This window comes from Arctopsyche grandis, chromosome 6, assembly GCF_051622035.1.
Source record: "Arctopsyche grandis isolate Sample6627 chromosome 6, ASM5162203v2, whole genome shotgun sequence".
Classification (NCBI taxonomy): domain Eukaryota; kingdom Metazoa; phylum Arthropoda; class Insecta; order Trichoptera; family Hydropsychidae; genus Arctopsyche; species Arctopsyche grandis.
Genome location: NC_135360.1, coordinates 2467064 through 2485418, shown reverse-complemented (window position 1 = coordinate 2485418; position 18355 = coordinate 2467064). Strand labels below are relative to the sequence as shown.

At 35.4% G+C, this 18355-nt stretch overlaps 6 protein-coding genes across 8 annotated transcripts in view; 5 read left to right on the top strand and 1 right to left on the bottom strand.

Moving 5' to 3' along the window:
* Positions 1-18355, top strand: part of LOC143913579 (uncharacterized) — a 346453-nt gene that overhangs the window by 229137 nt on the left and 98961 nt on the right. The window lies entirely within an intron of this gene.
* LOC143913483 (uncharacterized) overlaps positions 1-18355 on the top strand; it is a 115223-nt gene that overhangs the window by 26627 nt on the left and 70241 nt on the right. The gene's annotated exons all lie outside the window — the stretch shown is intronic.
* LOC143913567 (uncharacterized) overlaps positions 1-18355 on the top strand; it is a 781442-nt gene that overhangs the window by 693777 nt on the left and 69310 nt on the right. The window lies entirely within an intron of this gene.
* LOC143913694 (trypsin delta-like) lies at positions 4384-8547 on the bottom strand. The gene is made up of 6 exons (XM_077433658.1): positions 8512-8547; positions 6895-6994; positions 6618-6818; positions 6253-6468; positions 4784-4921; positions 4384-4628 (listed from the first exon to the last, which is right to left on the bottom strand). Exons 1-6 carry the CDS (start codon positions 8545-8547, stop codon positions 4480-4482), a joined length of 840 nt encoding a protein of 279 aa, XP_077289784.1. The 3' UTR covers positions 4384-4479.
* LOC143913493 (uncharacterized) lies at positions 9295-17145 on the top strand. Of its 2 annotated transcripts, none has more exons than XM_077433330.1 (5): positions 9295-9527; positions 9924-10216; positions 12507-13752; positions 15466-15671; positions 16336-17145. In XM_077433330.1, the coding sequence occupies exons 1-4, from the start codon at positions 9504-9506 to the stop codon at positions 15634-15636; spliced, it is 1734 nt and encodes a 577-aa protein (XP_077289456.1). In that variant the 5' UTR covers positions 9295-9503; the 3' UTR covers positions 15637-15671; positions 16336-17145. The 2 variants fall into 2 exon arrangements, with proteins under 2 accessions (XP_077289456.1, XP_077289455.1); XM_077433329.1 differs by having other exon boundaries at positions 9298-9527; positions 15466-15597.
* LOC143913572 (uncharacterized) lies at positions 16506-16997 on the top strand. The gene has a single exon (XM_077433450.1). It carries the CDS (start codon positions 16506-16508, stop codon positions 16995-16997), a length of 492 nt encoding a protein of 163 aa, XP_077289576.1.

The following is an 18355-nucleotide window of genomic DNA, read 5'->3' as shown; positions in this document are numbered from 1 at the left end:
TGATTATTGAATCAATCCAGGACACGTGGTGGGGCACGTCGACGTACACCTGCGGATACTCGTAAAATTCGCATGTCTCCCCCATTGAGTTCAAACCGAGCAGTGTGTTTTTGTACACCACGGGCGAACCTTCACCTGAAAATACATAAAAACGTATCATTGCGTATCAACTGATGATTTCGATTAATGCACATTCGATTAATTTACCCGGAAGGCATTCTTCGCCGTGGTCGCTCTTGCGTCTCGCCAGGAGTATGCAACGGTCGATGGGGTCGATTGAAAATAATACTTTCCACATGTCATTGCACGTGTTGTGACTCACTTCTTTGGCAGATCTCACCATCATCAGAGGTCTGATCACGTCTGGTGCAAAAATTTACAATACACATACATACATACATTTATACGTACGTCGAAGATATGTATGTTAGATCTGGTGTCGAACAGGGTAAGTCAGCCTCGAATGAATTATGTGCAATTTTAAATCGATAGTACTACAAAACATTAATAAAACTCTGTTATATTTTACGATTAACTACATACAACACAAGAAAAGATTCAAATACACATTTCATTTTAGGCGGACTTACCATATAAAACAACATTTTTTCCACTGAAAATACGATACGTATACGAAATCATTGCTAAAATTGTTCAACTGTAATCGATATACTGTACATACCACCCTTAAAGTTCCATTTTGAATAGCCTATTGTCTGCACCCGTTTGCTTTTCCACATGTCGGGATGAAAATTGTTGATTTTTATGAAGGCTGAAATTTTTTCAATTACAATGTTTCTTTAACACGATACCTGTCTGCTTTAGGTCATCGACTTTAGAGAGTCTTTAATTAATATTATGTATTAGATGTATTATGAGCATTCATAAGGATTGTAAATAGGTTTTTGAGCTCTTTTTCCTATTATGCTGTAGATTAATAACATTAGAATAATATAATACTATGATTACTAATCAAATTAAATTGAATTGTAAAATAGAAAATGATCAGTAGATCAGTAGCTATTAAAATATATATAAGATGTATTGTGAACATAATTTCGTAATAATAAAAAGCATTTAAAAATCAAAATCAAGCATGATGCCTGTGTTATAATTTCGCAAACAAAAACCGATAGCCCATATTTGAAGGCTTTTATTGAACTCAAACTAATAATTAATACGTAATTCAAGATCGGACACCTATAGAACACAATATGAAGACTGCTTCAAAAGGACCATATGTATATCATTGCATCAGAAGAAGAAAGAGCCATCCGAGAGGCGAAAAGCAGGAATGCAACTGGTTTTGATCAAATACCAGTTGGAATAATAAAACTACTAAAGGAAAATGCTATCCAAGTCTTGTTTCAGAAATCGACATTAAGTTTAAAACTACAAACAATGAACTAAATATTAAATTGATCCTTGTGGAAGTTACTAATATTTAAATATTGTAATAGTTAATGATGGTTTTATTATAGTAACATACATTTGTAGTTTAATATAGTGTGTATAGCTAAATATTCTTTTCTTTTCTTTTTTCTTACACTCAATATATATATCGAAGAAAGGAACGGTAACAAAATTAAGGTTTCGGGTGTACAGCCCTCTTAATAGTCGATGCAAACTTTCAAACATGATTTTACTATGTTTTTCATTCCTACTACTGTGCACTTACTAGTATCAGAAAACTTTTGGAATTTCATTGTAGTTTTTATGAGACCAATGTTTCGATATAGCGTATTCTGGTCGAAGTCTGCGTTTTTAACGTACAAAGCAATCGAACGTTTGTAGCCTGAAATACATACGTACAGTATAATTTTACATCAAATCAACATATTATACATACATATACTCAAACGAATATCAATTTTTTTTAAAACTAAGTACGTACATAGTGCCTTCTCAAATAAAATCAAATAAAGTATACTTAACTTCGTTGTTCCAATTTGTAGTCCCTGCTTTTATGTACCAATGGGGCATCAACGACTCAACATAATGATCACCGACATAGTCGATGCAATGAGCTGTGGTCAACGCCCAGTACTCGGCAATGAGCACAACATTGCATATGAAGATTTCACGGTCCAAGTGCAAAACCAAAGCACCAACATACTCGACTACCATGTAGCTTTCTATGTATAATTATAGGTGGGTTACAAATCGTTCAAAACGATGCTGTGTTATTGTGGTCATACTTACTTTCAATCACCACATTCCTCTTTGTGATGTTGTGTACGTCGTGTCTATTCCTTTCGGCATCACTTTTGGCTTTGTAAGTACTATTGTGGAACAATACTGAAATTTATATTGAATTTGTTGTAGGGACGATTCAAATTTATCGGTTTGTGAAGTCTTGTGAAATTCTTCTCACCGGTCAGAAAAATAGTCAATGTGATTATTGATATTAATAGTAAGGCAAAGAGAAATTTCTCGCCGCGTGTTCTTGCTTTTAACCATCCTTTCATATTTTTGTCTACTGCTTCAATTCAATACGCTTTGAATTTGTTTCTATTAGCGACAAAAAATAAACAAACGAATAAATTTCAAATTATGCTCTTTCAAGGCTTAAAAAAATGTTATCGACTATTTTTTAGGAAAATGATTTTTTGTACTTTTATTTCACAGAGGCTTATTTTATTTAGCAAGTTTTAAATATATAGGATACAAATGCGACATTGATTACAAATTGGGTACACTTAGACCTTTGATTGTTGACGTTTTTTCTGTTGAAAGTCTGCCCTGCTGAAAATTTCGCCAATATTTCCAACTGGAATTATTTAGAAATCCAATAGAAAGCAGCAAACAAACCCTAGATAACTACCGCCGAGGATTTCGAGTTTTGTAAAGGTATGTTTAGACTCTCTAATATATCTTGCAACAATATAAAATAAACAACAGAAGTCTATTAATGAATGTATTTTTCCAAAAGTAGTTCCATCTTCTTCATTGTTGTTAAAATGTAGATTTTTGGCTTTTGCAGTTTTTGACTCAAAATTTAGTTTTGCTGTGTCAAAAGTGAGTATTGAAATCAACAATGAGATGTTTTTTCTATTGAATGTGAATTTTTATTGCTTTAAAATACTTATAATTAATTATCTAGCGAATTTCATATGTCAACAATATACTTTTTTTTTACACATGAAGAAACAAGTATATTTTTGACTTAATATTCAAATAGTTTTTAGTATTTTAAAACAATAAAAAATCACAATAAATACGAAAAACACCAGACTATGGATTCCAATACTGACTTTTGGCACAGCAATACTAGATTTTGAGTTAACTCTTTGAGTGCAGATGTTTTTTCTGTTGAAAGTCTGCCCTGCTGAAAATTTCCAACCGGAATTATTTAGATATCCAATAGAAAGCAGGTATACAAATTGTAGCTCATCCAATCAAACCCTATATAACTACCGCCGAGGATTTCGTCTTTTGTAAAGGTGTGTTTAGACTCTCTAATATATCTTGCAACAATATATGTAAGTCTATTGATGAATGTATTTTTCCAAAACTAGTTCCATCTTCTTCATTGTTGTTAAAATTTAATGCTCACAATCTAAATGCCAAGCCACAATCTAGAATACTCAGCAGTTAGAAATTTCCATCGGGTAGTCCTGCTATGGTTATAAATTCAGAAATTCCGGTGTAAGCGAGTCTTAATAAACGTTGACAAATGAATGACACGGATTACACGACCCATGTTCAATGCATTTTTTTTCAATGCTACCTTAAAGGCTTGGCAGTTAGTATTCTTGTTTACTTTGTACATGCAAAGTTTACAAAGCCTATCGGCGTTTTCCAGGCCCATGGACTTGTCAGCAAAACGCCGATGGGCGTTGGTCAGCATTCAAAGGGTAAAGCAGACTTTTTTCGATATAACCCTTTTACTAGTGCCAATTGGGAGATAAAAACACTAGTTAAATGTCATCACAGAGTTTCTTCAGAGCTTTCTGAGAAAATCAAATTGAAATAAGAATGTATGTATATACATATTTATTTTAATGCGCTACTTTCGTTGAATGTTTAACAGTTTTTTTCATTCCTTTCGATACCAGGCTTCAATTAACGGTACCGTGAGACAGTACATCAGATTTTATTTTGTCCTGATTTAAAAACTGTGTTTTTGCATAGTGGACAAACATATACATATGTATACAAACATTATGTTTTATATTCATACATATTTTACATACATATGTATGTATGTATATACCAGGAAGGCCTAATAGGTAAACCCCAATACGCAATCTTGACCAATTACAAACAATACAGCATTTTTATTACATAATTCGCCGAATTACGAGATACTGAAAAACACAAATATCCAAATCCGACCAGCAACATTACAGATAACTCAGAATAATAAGTAAAATACACATTATAATTCACCATACTTTTGATTTATTTTTAATAAAGCAAAATATAAACATTACAATTTTAACAAATACAAAGGTAACATAAATCATAAGCAGTCTATTAAGAGTTTTCTTTAATTTTGCTTAGAATCCACGATTTGAAATGATATATGTTGTTGTATACTTGTGGATAGTCTTTGAATTCACACTTTTCACCCCACGAATTTATTCCAAGCAACCAATCCTTTTGGATCAACGGCGAAGCATCACCTTGAACATATACAAAAAATTTCGATCTAAATCCACAACCCTGCATTAACGGTAACCTTATTGTGGTATCTTACACATTTAGTCGACACCAATGTATTACAATACCGGTTTACAGTGCAAAAACACCACTTGTATGTGAAATTTAGACGTTTTACCTGGAACACATTCTTCAATTAGCACACCAACACATATATCTTGACTCGACACATCATGTATTTTGTTCCATTTTTTTTTACAATCTTCATTAGTCACTATTCGTACCTCACTATGTTTCGCATCCAATTCAGGAAAATCTTAACATAAAAAATTACACTGGTGATTTAACTCCTCAGTTAAATCAACAGTTTTGATTACGAATTATTACGATTAAGAATACAATCAAAGATTACTAATATGATATTGACAATTTGATCCGAATATTAAGATCAGGTAACATGCGAAAATTATTTCAAAAGAAATAAAAACTAAACAGTATTGAGTAAAATTCAGCTGAAGAAACATTAAAAAATTAAAATCTACTTTTATGGAAAGGGAATCTACTCTCAGTTTGGAAAGCAACAATAGCTTTCAAATTTTATTCAAATCATAAAATGTATACCGGAGACAGCATCCAAGTTGCTCCGACATACATACAATTTTTTCATTAAAAAAAAGTTTTTGCACTTTTTAGTTATGATTAAACATTAAATCGTACATAGTTTGTTGTTTAAAATACTTATGTACGTATATATTTTGATTTAATTTTGCGTTAAAGCCCACACAACACTAAAAATGTAAAAAAAACTTTAACTCGTTTATATTAGGGGTACCCGTAAGTCTTTGCCGATTTCAAATTTTGATGAAGACTGTGCTGAGAGCTGTGGTGGAAAGTGATCCTCGATTAAGTATCGAAGAAATATCGCAGAAGATGTGTATTGTCAACAATTGGAAAGAGTTAATGAAAAACTGAAAGTCAGACGTAGAGAATTAGTCAGAAACAACTTAGTGATTCTGAAACACGACAATGCACGACCCCATAAGGCGAAGAAGACGACTGAAAAAAACAGGCAGTTAAAATGGGAAGAACTTTCACATCCCCCATATTCACCAGACCTAGCTCCGACCGATTACTACCATCTGTTTCGATCTTTAGTACATTCTTTAAAAGATAAACGCTTTTGAAACGCAACTGAAGTCGAAAATCATGTTCTTACATATTTCGATTCAAAACCAAAAGAGTTCTATAAAAAAGGAATTGAAAAAATCGAAAACCTGTGGAATGAAGGAAACTATATTTTGTAAAAAAATTATAAAAAAAATAAAATTCTTTCATTGTTATCCAATTGGCAGAGACTTACGGGTCAAAATCATCACTGGATTGTTTTTTTTATACCGTATTCGTTATCAGTCTCAATCAGTATCGGTTAGAATTAGTAAAGACTTATGAATTTCACCCGTGGAGTATAAATACAAATTCTATTATATTGCTGTAGACTTTTGTGTACTTGAAAGTGCTCCCATTCACTTCTAACAAAGTGGTGGCAATATTAGCGCTTGTATATCGATTAAATTCAAGTGGCTAGTAACTATAATATTACACATATATATTGGTCAACAACAGTAGCGTTTCCTTAACAAGACTCACCGACGTTGTAAGTTAATTTCGACCAGCCGTGAGCGAAGATGTCGCCGGCCGTATCGTTGAACGTTGCCGTCGGATCACTTTGAGGCAGTTGCAAATAATTTGCACCGTCACTCAATCTGAACTTCAAAGTGGTCTTTATGAGCCCGACATTGTTTGCGAACGTTCGATTATTGTATTGGGGATGTTTTATTGTGAGTCGGACCGGACGTAGGACGCCTGCAAACAAACAATATCACTTGTGCAAAGTGTTTAACTTTCAACATACACACATATGTACATTACGAAATCTTCAAAGATGCGTGCAAGTGCCGCCAGCAGGTGGCCACATGTCCGACCACGTTCGTGGAGTACACACACAGCACTACCTTTTTCGTTCCATTTTGTGATCCCGCCTTTTATGAACCATCGGGGCATGAGATTCCTGGTGGTCTGCATCTTCATGTAGTCTATGCAATGCGACGTGGTCACCGCCCAATACTCGTCGATCAGATTCACATGGCATATGAAGTTTTCGCGATCCAACTGCATAATTAACGCTGCGACGTAAGTTGGCGGCGTGTCGGCGACTGAAATCGAACCATTTGCACATTTATTCTCAATCTAAATGTGGATTTGAACATTTTGGCAATATTTATGACTCACAATCCATGGGCTCCAACCATGGCGATCTTCCAAGCAAGATTTTGTCAGTTTGAATCGGTTTCAAATAGTAGATTCCGCCTGAAACCGAACCGAGATCAATCTAAAACACACCAACTTGATATTTCTTTTAGTTAATATTAAATAGATCAGGTAACATGGGAAAATTATTTCAAAATAAATAAAAGCTAAATAGTATTGAGTAAAATTCAGCTGAAGAAACATTTTTTTTTTTTTAAATTAAAATCTACTTTTCTGGAAAGGGAATCTGCTCTCAGATTGGAAAGCTATAATTGCTTTAAAATTTTATTGAAATTATAACATGTATACTGGAGATAGGTTTTTGAGCTCTTTTTCGTATTATGCTGTACATTAACATTAGAATAATATAATACTACGATTACTAACCAAATAAAATAAAATTGTAAAATAGAAAATGATCAGTAGATCAGTAGCTATTAAAATAGATATAAGATGTATTGTGAACATAATATGGTAATAATAAAAAGCATTTAAAAATCAAAATCAAATTTTATAAAGTCTTAGTGACTTCTTGGTAATAAATTAAAGACAATAAAAATAACAGACTTTTATGAACATTTTTTATTGACTGTTTGGCATAAATATGTTCTCGTATTAGTAAATAAATGTAAAATTACTTGCAATTACGATCAATAATATTATAATGATTATTGTGAAAGCAATTAAGAGAATTTTTTCTCCAAGCGTTCTCGATGTCCAACAGCTGCACATTTTCTTTCCTAGTCTCCCTTGCAAAGTCAACAAAGCAAAATCTTTCGAATACTATATAATTTCCTGATGACCGTCGCTAACACAAATAAAAAAAAATGAAGTTTAAATAAATAAATTTAAATTCATATTATACATTAAATTGAGTAATCCTTTGTACCTGTGATATATTTGGTTGAAGTAGGAATCAGCATTGTTTCAATTGGCCGGTCGCTTCAAAATTCCATTTTGCACCGTTCGATAGTCGAAGTCCAGCTCATTAGTTTTACGAAACCACTTTTCGCTTTTGCTATGAAGCTATTCTTTTTTTTAGCTATTTTTATATTGAGTTTTTTCTATTGAAACGTGTTTATTAAATAAAATTCCACTTAGAAAAATCATATTTCTACTGCTCCCACGTTAGGATGCGTAGGGCGAGCAGGTGCTCTCCAGGAGCACGATCGAAAGGGTAACCGTGGACTGACCTAAAATCTGTTATCTCCTAGTAGTTCTCCTGGTTCTATGTGTAAGGCAGGGAAGGTATGTTGTTCGTATCCCGGCCTAACGAAACACATGTTGTGTAGTTTGTAAGAGGATCGTTTAATTTTTGTTCAATTGTTACAATGGTTATTGCATGTACGAAGAGGTTGAGCTTCGGAGAAGTGAGCTGGTTGAACTCCAGAGGTTCACTCTGGTGTTGGGAGCTGGTGCGTCGCTTTATATACGTTCTGGCTTGAAGCGTGCCGTGTGCAGATGCTTTGTCTTCGTTTCTAGGACACGTGTTGACCTATTTTCGAGGCGCGTGCCTTATAGCTATGGGGTCAGCGCCAGGACGTCGTTCGTTTAAGAATGCGGTTCGTCAGCCACGCGTAAACGCTTGCCACGTGTTACGTCTTTCAGGCATGTGTTGCGGTTGCCTGATGACATCACTGCTGGGTTTCGTTCGTTTTACGATCGAGCGACGAACTCTTTCTTCTGGAATGGTCGAAGGGGTCGTTGCCCTTGAGTTATGCATGTTTGTACAGGATCGATGATGAGATCACTGGTTTTGATTCGTATAGCACAAGTCGTACTATATTTCTACATATGTATGCTCGTCGAAGCACAGCCAGCTGTACAAGCTGGCGGGAGAAAAGCTGGCTTTTGGCTGTTCGGTTAACAGTTGCTATACAGAGCTCCAGGAGCTGTACAGCTACTACTGGACTCGACTGCGCGTGGGTTCCTCGGCTCGATTCTCAAGATTATAATGGGACAGGAGAGAGCTCTCAACTGTAGCCGGTGGAAGTCCGATGAGAAGAGCGTCCGGGACGGGAGACTGTAGCTTGACCGTCTCCGAAGGCAGTCCGATGAAGAGAGAGCGTGTCTTCTAGCGCCCTGAGAAATATGTCCGGGGAATGGGGGGTCGATTATATATTGTATTACTTTTTGTATTTTATTGTGTATTTGAATATTTTTCTAGGGCTCCAAAGGCGCTTACACACATTTACAAAAATTCACGAGCCAACTCTGGCTATTTTACTTTTTTTTTATCTGGCCAATGGTTATTTTACTTTCGATGAAATTTATGCAATCATACACATGGTTCAATGTCGTTATTATTTTCACAACACAATAATAACTATAGAATTTCGCCAAAAGTCCACTACTGAGCATGGCCGTGAAATGGTATGTTACGACACGTAAATGTCAAACTCAGTTGTTTGACAGTTTGTCCAAATGTGCAAGACGTGTTTACCTACATATTATAATGTTTTCACGATTAGTTCCAGTATTCACGTAGAAACTCGCCTTAAACGTGAACGGAAATCACCAAGATATAATCCACCGGAAGAGGCCGGTCTTTTTTTTTACTTCCGGCCCCAAGTTTTTATTTGCTGACGAACATGGCCACTGACTTGCCTTTAGAGGTATTTAAATATATATTCTAAAATTACTGCAAATATATACCCTATCATGGGATACGTTTCAGCCAGTTCTACCATTCAAAAAATTCTTTGATTATTGTATAAACGATGCTGAATACTTTTAATCAGGTCCAATTTTTCAACATCATAAAAGTTTCGATGATAATAAATTTGCAAGTATAGTTTCAAGATCCTGACTCATTGATATCTGAGAGTACTCCATTAAACTTGCATTCGTCTTTTATACAACAAAACAATAAGAAAAACATGTTTCCGGCAAGCGACAGTTCATCCATTAACGTATAATATTTACTAACATAATTTTAAACTTTTGTGCAAAAAATTTTCAGAAATCTTCAAAAATGCACAATACGTATGCACCATTTTGTCACGTTTCAGATCATGAATAAAATATTCGGTTATCTTTCGCACCGAGACCGACTGACGGCGTCTCGGACGTGCAGCTGGTGGCATCAGGCCATCTTCGCCAGCACTTTCTCCGTCAACCAGCACATCCTGATCCACGCGCGCAGCAACAGAGATCGCTCGTTTCACCGACGCTTGTTCGAAATCTTCACAAGAACCTACAATGGATTTCCTAGTTTTACATTCAAAAACATAGAAATATTCGACATTCCAAACCTGTTTTGGAAGAGAAATTCACAAACGATTAAACATCTTCATTTTTACAGGTACAAACCGCTGCATTGCGACAGTAATTCGTAGGGTAGGCCGATTTCTTTTTCTTTGTATGGTACCTTTACAGTGTTAAATGTATCAGTGTATATTTGAGCGGCGACGGATCTGCTAATCTATAAACGAAAATAAATAAAATAAAAAAATCATGTTCGATGTCCAACATTGTACAAAAGATAAGCTAAACATATTAAGTTCATATTAAATTTACAATACGTATTGTTAATATTTACAAATGTCAAACATATGCAAGTACAAGTATGAGTATACATATTAATTCTATATTGTTGTATGAGATTTTATCTACCGTAAACACATTTTAAGCCCCCCGGGACATTTTATTACAACGTTTCCTTCTTTTTTAATATATATTTTCATTACTTGATAGTGGGCTGTGTGTTTGTAGTTCTTTATTATTTGACCTTAATTATTAATAACAGTATCCAGCGTCTCCCAAATCAAATTTAGTTTTTTGTGCATGTATGTATGTATGTATGTAGTTTGTGCACGTATGTATGATGTAGATGGACGAGTGCCATTAGATGAGTCTATTCCAACGGTATCTAACTAGGAGTCGGGGTTGTAGAATAGCCGGTACGGCGCCCCGCCACCTTTAATCGGCACCGGTACGCAACCCGGCATAAAAATTTCAAAAATCAAAATAGTATAAAACTTTTGCAATATTTTTCACCCAAGCTCGATGACAAGGAGCGCTGTCGTGCATAAAATTACTGTCAGGATCAAGGATACCACCAGGCTGTATAGGCTCATTCATTGACCCATTAACGAAATAAATGGGTCCTGGACCTTTTTTTCGCTTATGACGGCTCAAACCATTGTCTAAGGTGTATGTTTAAATGTGCTATTGATACATGATGGTAGGTAGCGTTCTCAGGGTGGGCAGAAAAGGAGCTTGCTTTGTGTCTACTATTTTATGGCGACATCCTCGGCCGCCGATCTCTACTATTACACTAAGCAACAAAAAATAACTTTTTTTTCTTACCGGAGCAGAGACTTGACTAAATTCGAATGTGGCAATGATTTTTGTTGGCTTCTTTTCGTTTATGAGAACAAGCGTTTAAAAAAAAGCGCAGTTTTTTACAGATTGTTGCAGTTTTTGACTCAAAATTTAGTTTTGCTGTGTCAAAAGTGAGTATTGGAATCAATAATGAGATGTTTTTTCTATTGAATGTGAATTTTTATTGCTTTAAAATACTTATAATTAATTATCTAGCGAATTTCATATGTCAACAATATACTTTTTTTTACACATGAAGATATGAAGTATATTTTCGACTTAATATTCAATTAGTTATTAGTATTTTAAAACAATAAAAAATTACAATAAATACGAAAAACATCAGACTATGGATTCCAATACTGACTTTTGGCACAGCAATACTAGATTTTGAGTTAAGTCTTTGAGTGCAGATGTTTTTTCTGTTGAAAGTCTGCCCTGCTGAAAATTTCCAACTGGAATTATTTAGAAATCCAATAGAAAGCAGGTATAAAAATTGTAGCTAATCCAAATAAAACCTATATAACTACCGCCGAGGATTTCGAGTTTTGTAAAGATGTGTTTAGACTCTCTAATATATCTTGCAACAATATAAAACAATCAAAATAAGTCTATTAATGAATGTATTTTTCCAAAACTAGTTCCATCTTCTTCTTTGTTGTTAAAATGTAATGCTCACAATCTAAATTCCAAGCCATGATCTAAAATACTCATACTAGCAGTTAGGGATTTCCATCGGGTAATTCTGATATGGTTATAAATTCAGAAATCCCAGTGTGAATGAGTCTTTATAAACGTTGCCAAATGAATGACACGTAGTACACGACCCATATTCAATGCATTTTTTTTAATGCTACTCTTGTATTCTTGTTTACTTTGCCCATGCTCAATATACAACGCCTATCGGCGTTTTTCAAGCCCAGGGACTTGTCAGCAATACGCCGATCGTCGTCGGTCAGCATTCAAAGGGTTAAAGACTGCAAAACACAAACATATGTAATAGTTGCTTCTTAATCTTATAAATAAGAAGAAGGCAACGAAAATCAATGTCATATTCGAATTTAGTGGGTCAAACTTAGTATAGATTGATTATTTTCCGCTTTGGTATTTTTTTTTTATTGCTCGATGTTATTATTTTTGTCTCCTTTGCCAAACCTTGCATGTGCCAATGTTTTCCGCCACTATAATTATTTTGCATATCCCGTTTTATTGATTAAAGATGATCCGTACTGGTTAATAAAATTGATACGATTTTTATACTTTTTCAGATGTAAGTTGGACTTGCCCAAGTTCGATTTCTACAAAATACTCCGCCTGTGCAGCAATCTAGAGTCGTTGACGTTCACCAGCTGCCCCGGGTTGGTGAAACTAATGACGGAGTTGGACAGCGACTTGATTGAATATCCTCCGACGAGGCCGTTCAGTATAAAAAAATTGAGCATCCACGACAGCACGAACCTTTCGCTTAAGCTATTTTTCAGGTTCATAGCCAACATGCAAGTGTTGAGGGAGCTGGAGGTATCTCCGTGCATCCTCATCTACAGCACGCCGCGAGTCTGTCCACCGGACGACAGCATACGGCTGCCGCACGTCAACGCCCAGTTTCAACTCATAAATAACTTCTTCAAGAGGTTCATCAAGTGCAACACGATAGAACCGGACTTCTTCAAAATTTTAGAAATGCCCAACGTCCGGTTGAGCTCGCTCGAGCTGAACAAGCACGTGTCTAGCGTGGAGCTTCTGAAGTTCACGCTGCAGCACTGCACCAATCTGACCAAGCTGAGCTTGGCCAACAGTTACACGCTCACCGACGACATGTTGAAGAGCGTCTGCGAAAATTTCAAGTGTTTGAAGAGCTTGAACATCTCGAATAGTCACGTGACGAACGTCGGCGCCTTCGCTATATCCTCGGCCAAGTGTCTCACTCACCTGAACATATCGTATTGCAATAAAATAACCTCGGACGGAATCAAAAACGGAATCTGTCGCGAAGTGAACCGCACGATGCTGCAGTTGAAGGTGGCTTCGTTGAGGCTCATGCCGGCAGACGTGGTTCTCATCTCAGAGCGGCTTCCGAATCTGAACCTGTTGAATATGAACGATTGCGAACACTCCATGTTGAACGATTCGGTTCAGGCCGTGTTGAAGAATCTGACTAACTTGTGCACGCTGAACATGAACTATTGCACGCGCGTGACGGATGATGGCTTCATCGGCACCGACAGTGATGGCGATCAGGTGTACAATCTGCAGGGTCTGAAACACTTGAAGAGTCTCTCCATAACGTACAGCGAGCTGACCGATTACAGTTTAAAGAATGCGTTCAATAGCCGCAGATTGGTGTACGTCGACTTGAGCTACTGTCGGAGGATATCCTACGGGGGGATCAGAGTCATGGTGGTGGGTTGTCCCAATATAGAGACGCTGAACCTTCGATCGTGCGAACGCGTCAGAGACAAATGCGTCAGAGAAATCGCAAGGAATCTGAAAAATTTGATGTATCTCATATTGACGGTAAATTTTTACTTTGTCTATGTACGTAGTAACAATAGATGGAGTTTTGCGATCATGCGAAAATTCAAACTCGAGATTTTGACTGATTCGAACTCAGAATCGATCACTGATCACGCTTTCATGATCTAGAAAAAATGTGTGTGTGTGTGTATTTTGGGGATATTTTGAACACAGTCAGTCCTATCGAACTGAAACTTAGTATCGGTCACTGAAATTCTTATCGATACGACGTGAATTTTTTTCAAATTTTGACCAGAAACCGTACCTATTCTTAAAAATGTCCTTTTTCTTTTTAAATTTTTGAATTTAATTATCTTCCAAAATGCTAACTGAATCAGAACTGAATTTTTTTCACATGTAATAGAAATTATAAATTTTATACTCTAATATTTTTACCTGAACCGGAAGTAGTACTTTTACTCTAGAGAATTTATTCTAGAGGTGTATTGAACTGAAATTTCATATCTAGAAGTTTATGCTTAATACCAAGTTATGTATAAAATTTGGTTAGCGTCCGTCAACTGGAAGTGGCAGTTTACTCTTGTTCGATTTTTCTTCCAATATTTTTTACGACCCTTAAACATGTGTGCTCTTCACGAAAAAATTCAAGTATAATTCTTGTATCTATGTGATGAAAATAAAAAAAAAATCACTAAATTTAATAAACCGGAAGTGGGATTTTTTCCTCTTAGAAAAGTCAAAAATGTTGTGACCACGATTCTTTCCACATCCCTGAACGTATCGATCTGAAATTTTACATTTGTATTCTTTGTGTACTAACTTAGAGCTGATCAGAATTCGTAAACCAGTAGTAGTATTTTTCTTACAACAATATTTCATTATTTTATTTTGACCTTTTAAATTATTTTCATTTTCTTCATATTTAATGTGTATAATAATTATAGTGATTTTAAGCAATGAAAAAATTTCGAACAAAATCCGACAACCGGAAGTAGAACTCTTGTCTTGTGCAAGTTTGCATACATTTGCGCTCAATTTGTATCGAAAATGCTCTCATAACTGGTATGTGTCAATGTGTGTGTATGTTTAATTGTCGAGTTTTGTTTTGAAACCTTCTTATATTCCTCAAATACATAGATAAAGCCATGGGTTGGTCACATCCGAATTTTTTCATTTGGAATGCGTTAATGCTATGTATGTAAGCCGATTTAAATGATGTTTTGTGTATATATGTGGTAGAGATTCCTGACAGATGACGCTGTTCAGGACCACGGTTGGGATGTGGCGGTTGAGGTGAAGATCAAACACGTGCGTTTTCAGTCATGTTGTTTATTAAGACGATACGTGCGGAGGTCTAGCGGCCAACCGCGCGGAGCGCAGGTCCAACTGCGACTAACCGTTACATCTCTGCCCCTTTTCATCCCCTTCTCACAATCAGTCGTAACATACTCTTTCTCAGCCATAGTCCATACATCAGCCTTTCGTTCAATTCCAACCCTACATATATAGATGAATTATTTGACATGTCTTAAAATGTCATCCTATTAAAAACGTGTTGGGGATTGGCTTAATTTTCCATACTTTCACTTTCATATGAATCGGCCCACACATGATGCAAAATTATTCGAATATGATAAGATATAAAATGCCATGTTTACTTTGGTTGTATTTTTTTGTCACACTTCATGTTAACGACTTTGTAGCGACCACGTTGACAATTTTGAATTTAATACGAACACTTTTTGATTTCAGGGCTGTTCGTCGCTGACCAATGACAGTATTTCTTACATTAAACAACACTGTGCATCACTCAAGGTGCTCGATGTTTCGAGATGTCTTAAAATACGAACGGATGTTGCGGAAAGTGTATATACCCTGCCGAAGGTACACACGGTTCTGTACGGTGGTGATTCCTTCCACTGAACGTTGACAACTAAGACTGATATGAATAAGTTTTTGTAAATAAATAATTTGTATTTATTAATGTAAATATTCTCGATTATAAGAGGACGAAATTGAAAAATATGAATAATACATATTATATATATTTTTTTATACATAATTTCATTTTTTTTAATGTATCTGATTTTTATATTTATTTATTACAGTTAAGCTATAGTGACATTACAGATACATTTACTCCAGGGCGTCACTATAGCTAAGCATATATACATGAACAAATAATTAAAATCAAAATGTAAATAAAAATAATGTAAAGTAAACAACAAAAATAATAGAAAAAATTAAATGTGAGAACACATTTACGATCTCAAATTAAATAATTACTCAAAAATTTATGAGCTAGATCATAATCTAGCTAAAAAAAATGTACTGTAAAAACAACTATCCATACAGTGAATTGATTTTCGCTAATTTCTAGTGCCTTTAGTATATTTTTAGCTAGCAAAAAAATAATTATAAACCAACTATCACAATCAACAATGTAGTTCATTAGATTTACAAAACAAAACAAGTTATTCTTTACGTCCACATAGTTACAGAGCCCGATTTTTTTCAAGCACATGTCCAACAAACAAGTTTAATTTAAAGTTCAAATCGGTACCGGACAATCTCGAGCAAAAACTTATCTCCTACATACTCACACACCTTAAATTTTAATAGGTCACACTTGCACGACAGGAGTTAAAAAAGAACAAAGCCAATGACATTGAATACAGTAATTTTCTACACCGATCGAGTATAAATGCCCGAACTGTCCAACATCCACTATCAGTCAACCGAATTCGGTCTTCCACAGAACTCGTATCCAAGACCTAGCAAAACAAATCAAGATGTTCAAGTTTGTGATTCTGTTTGCTGCCATCGCCGCAGCTTCGGCTAAGCCTCAACATTTGATACCGTCTGTCTATTCTACTCCGTACGTATCTGCCTACTCTGCCCCGTACGCATCGGCCTACTCTGCTCCGTACGCATCTGCCTACTCTCCGTTGGCCTACTCTGCTCCAGCTTTCGCTTACGGCGAGCCAGCTCTCTACCCAGGATCCCCCGCCGGAGTAGTCAAACCCACTGGAAAGCTTGTAGACACCGCCGATGTCGTCGTAGCTAGGAACAACCACTTCGTAGCCCAGACCCTCAACGCCCATGGAATCCACAAGAGGGCCGCCATTGCTCCTGTTGCTTATTCTCATCCTTTGATCTCCGCCTACTCTGCTCCCTTGGCCTATTCTGGTTATTCTGCTCCAGTGGTATCAGCATACTCTTCCATTCACCCAGCTTATGGCTACGTAGCCCCCCATTCTGCCTATGGTGTCCATGTTTTGTAAACGATTTCACGGTGAAGACCTTTGCTATCTTCTTGTCAACCGAGCTTGATCCATTTTATATGCAATAACGAACGAATGAACTGATATTTTATGATTATTTTCCACAGGAACTCAATTTATTCGAATACACCCTCTGTATATAAAAGCTATATTGTTGTTTTCTTTGCACGATTCCCACTTAATACATAATCTGTATATTTTCCATTGAATTATTCTTTGCATCATCGTCATTCACCGTCTACTGCTAGATGAAGACTTCTTCAACACACTTCCATCCGTCTCTGTTGTGAGCAACCCTCACTCAATTCACCACATATTTTTAGAATTTCATCCATTCATTTCCCTTGTGGCTGTCCTTGCACCCTCTTACATTTTCTCACCTACCATTGAGCACTTCTTTTGTCCATTCTTCTAGTTACTTGACCCACCTTTGCCATTTCAATCTATTCACCCGATGCTTACTACACACCAGCAAATATTATGGTGAAACATTTAGAATAATTAAGGAGTGTGGACACAATGGAAAAGAAATAAACTCAAAGAATATGCATATGTAAAATAGTTTGTCCTATATTCATAGTACTAGTAAATGTAGAAAGGAAATTGAAGTCTAATGGTTTCTAAAATCTGTAAAATTACCACAGATTGAATGCCCTTCGCATTGGCATTTGTCCTAATGTTAATTACTATGACACTAATGCCATCATAAACGAATCCTTCATATGTAAATGAATATTAATTTATTTTATTCTTGGGTCCAATGTTAAGTGATTAAAAAACATGTTCAAATATAAGCATATGTATGCACATTCTTATAATGTAAAAATAAAAATTCAAAACTAGTCATAAGTAATATCGAAATTTGCAATAAAAAAGGAAAAATAGGTATGTACAAAATATAAACTTTATTTAAAAAAAAAACAAATAAAATGTAAGTATAAATTCTTCAAACAATTTTTGTGATATAAATATAATTGTAGAAAACCAGTCATCAAGTAATATTAAAATTTGCAGTAGCAAAATGAAAAAATAATTATGTACAAAATATAAATTTTATCTTCAAAAAAATAATACATATGTTATATAAAAAATCAAACTTTAAGCAACAAGACATACAAAAATAAGCAAAAAACAAAAAATTTCGTTTTTTATATAATACATATAATATTAATAAAAATTGCAGTATAAAACTCCCCCTTCATTTCTATTGCAAATTTTCCATTTGCCTCAAAAACCCAAGTTTCTACAATTTGGGCAACTTTTTCTTATAGGGCTTCATATTTTCTTTTTTCATCTCTTGTTGCCCCATTTTGGTTTTTCTAATGCGTGTTTGTTACAAGTGTAGGAATCTCGTCACC

Excerpts from the sequence above, each read along its gene's own strand:
- LOC143913572 (XM_077433450.1), top strand. The coding sequence starts at position 16,506 with ATGTTCAAGTTTGTGATTCTGTTTGCTGCCATCGCCGCAGCTTCGGCT.
- LOC143913694 (XM_077433658.1), bottom strand. The coding sequence starts at position 8,547 with ATGTCATCAGGCAACCGCAACACATGCCTGAAAGAC. Across the intron at positions 6,469-6,617 it reads CACAAAATGGAACGAAAAAG|GCGTCCTACGTCCGGTCCGA; the intron begins GTAGTGCTGTGT and ends GTTTGTTTGCAG. Across the intron at positions 4,629-4,783 it reads AATTGAAGAATGTGTTCCAG|GTGATGCTTCGCCGTTGATC; the intron begins GTAAAACGTCTA and ends TATATGTTCAAG.
- LOC143913493 (XM_077433329.1), top strand. The coding sequence starts at position 9,504 with ATGGCCACTGACTTGCCTTTAGAG. Across the intron at positions 13,753-15,465 it reads TGATGTATCTCATATTGACG|GGCTGTTCGTCGCTGACCAA; the intron begins GTAAATTTTTAC and ends TTTTGATTTCAG. Across the intron at positions 15,598-16,335 it reads GTGTATATACCCTGCCGAAG|GTCACACTTGCACGACAGGA; the intron begins GTACACACGGTT and ends AAATTTTAATAG.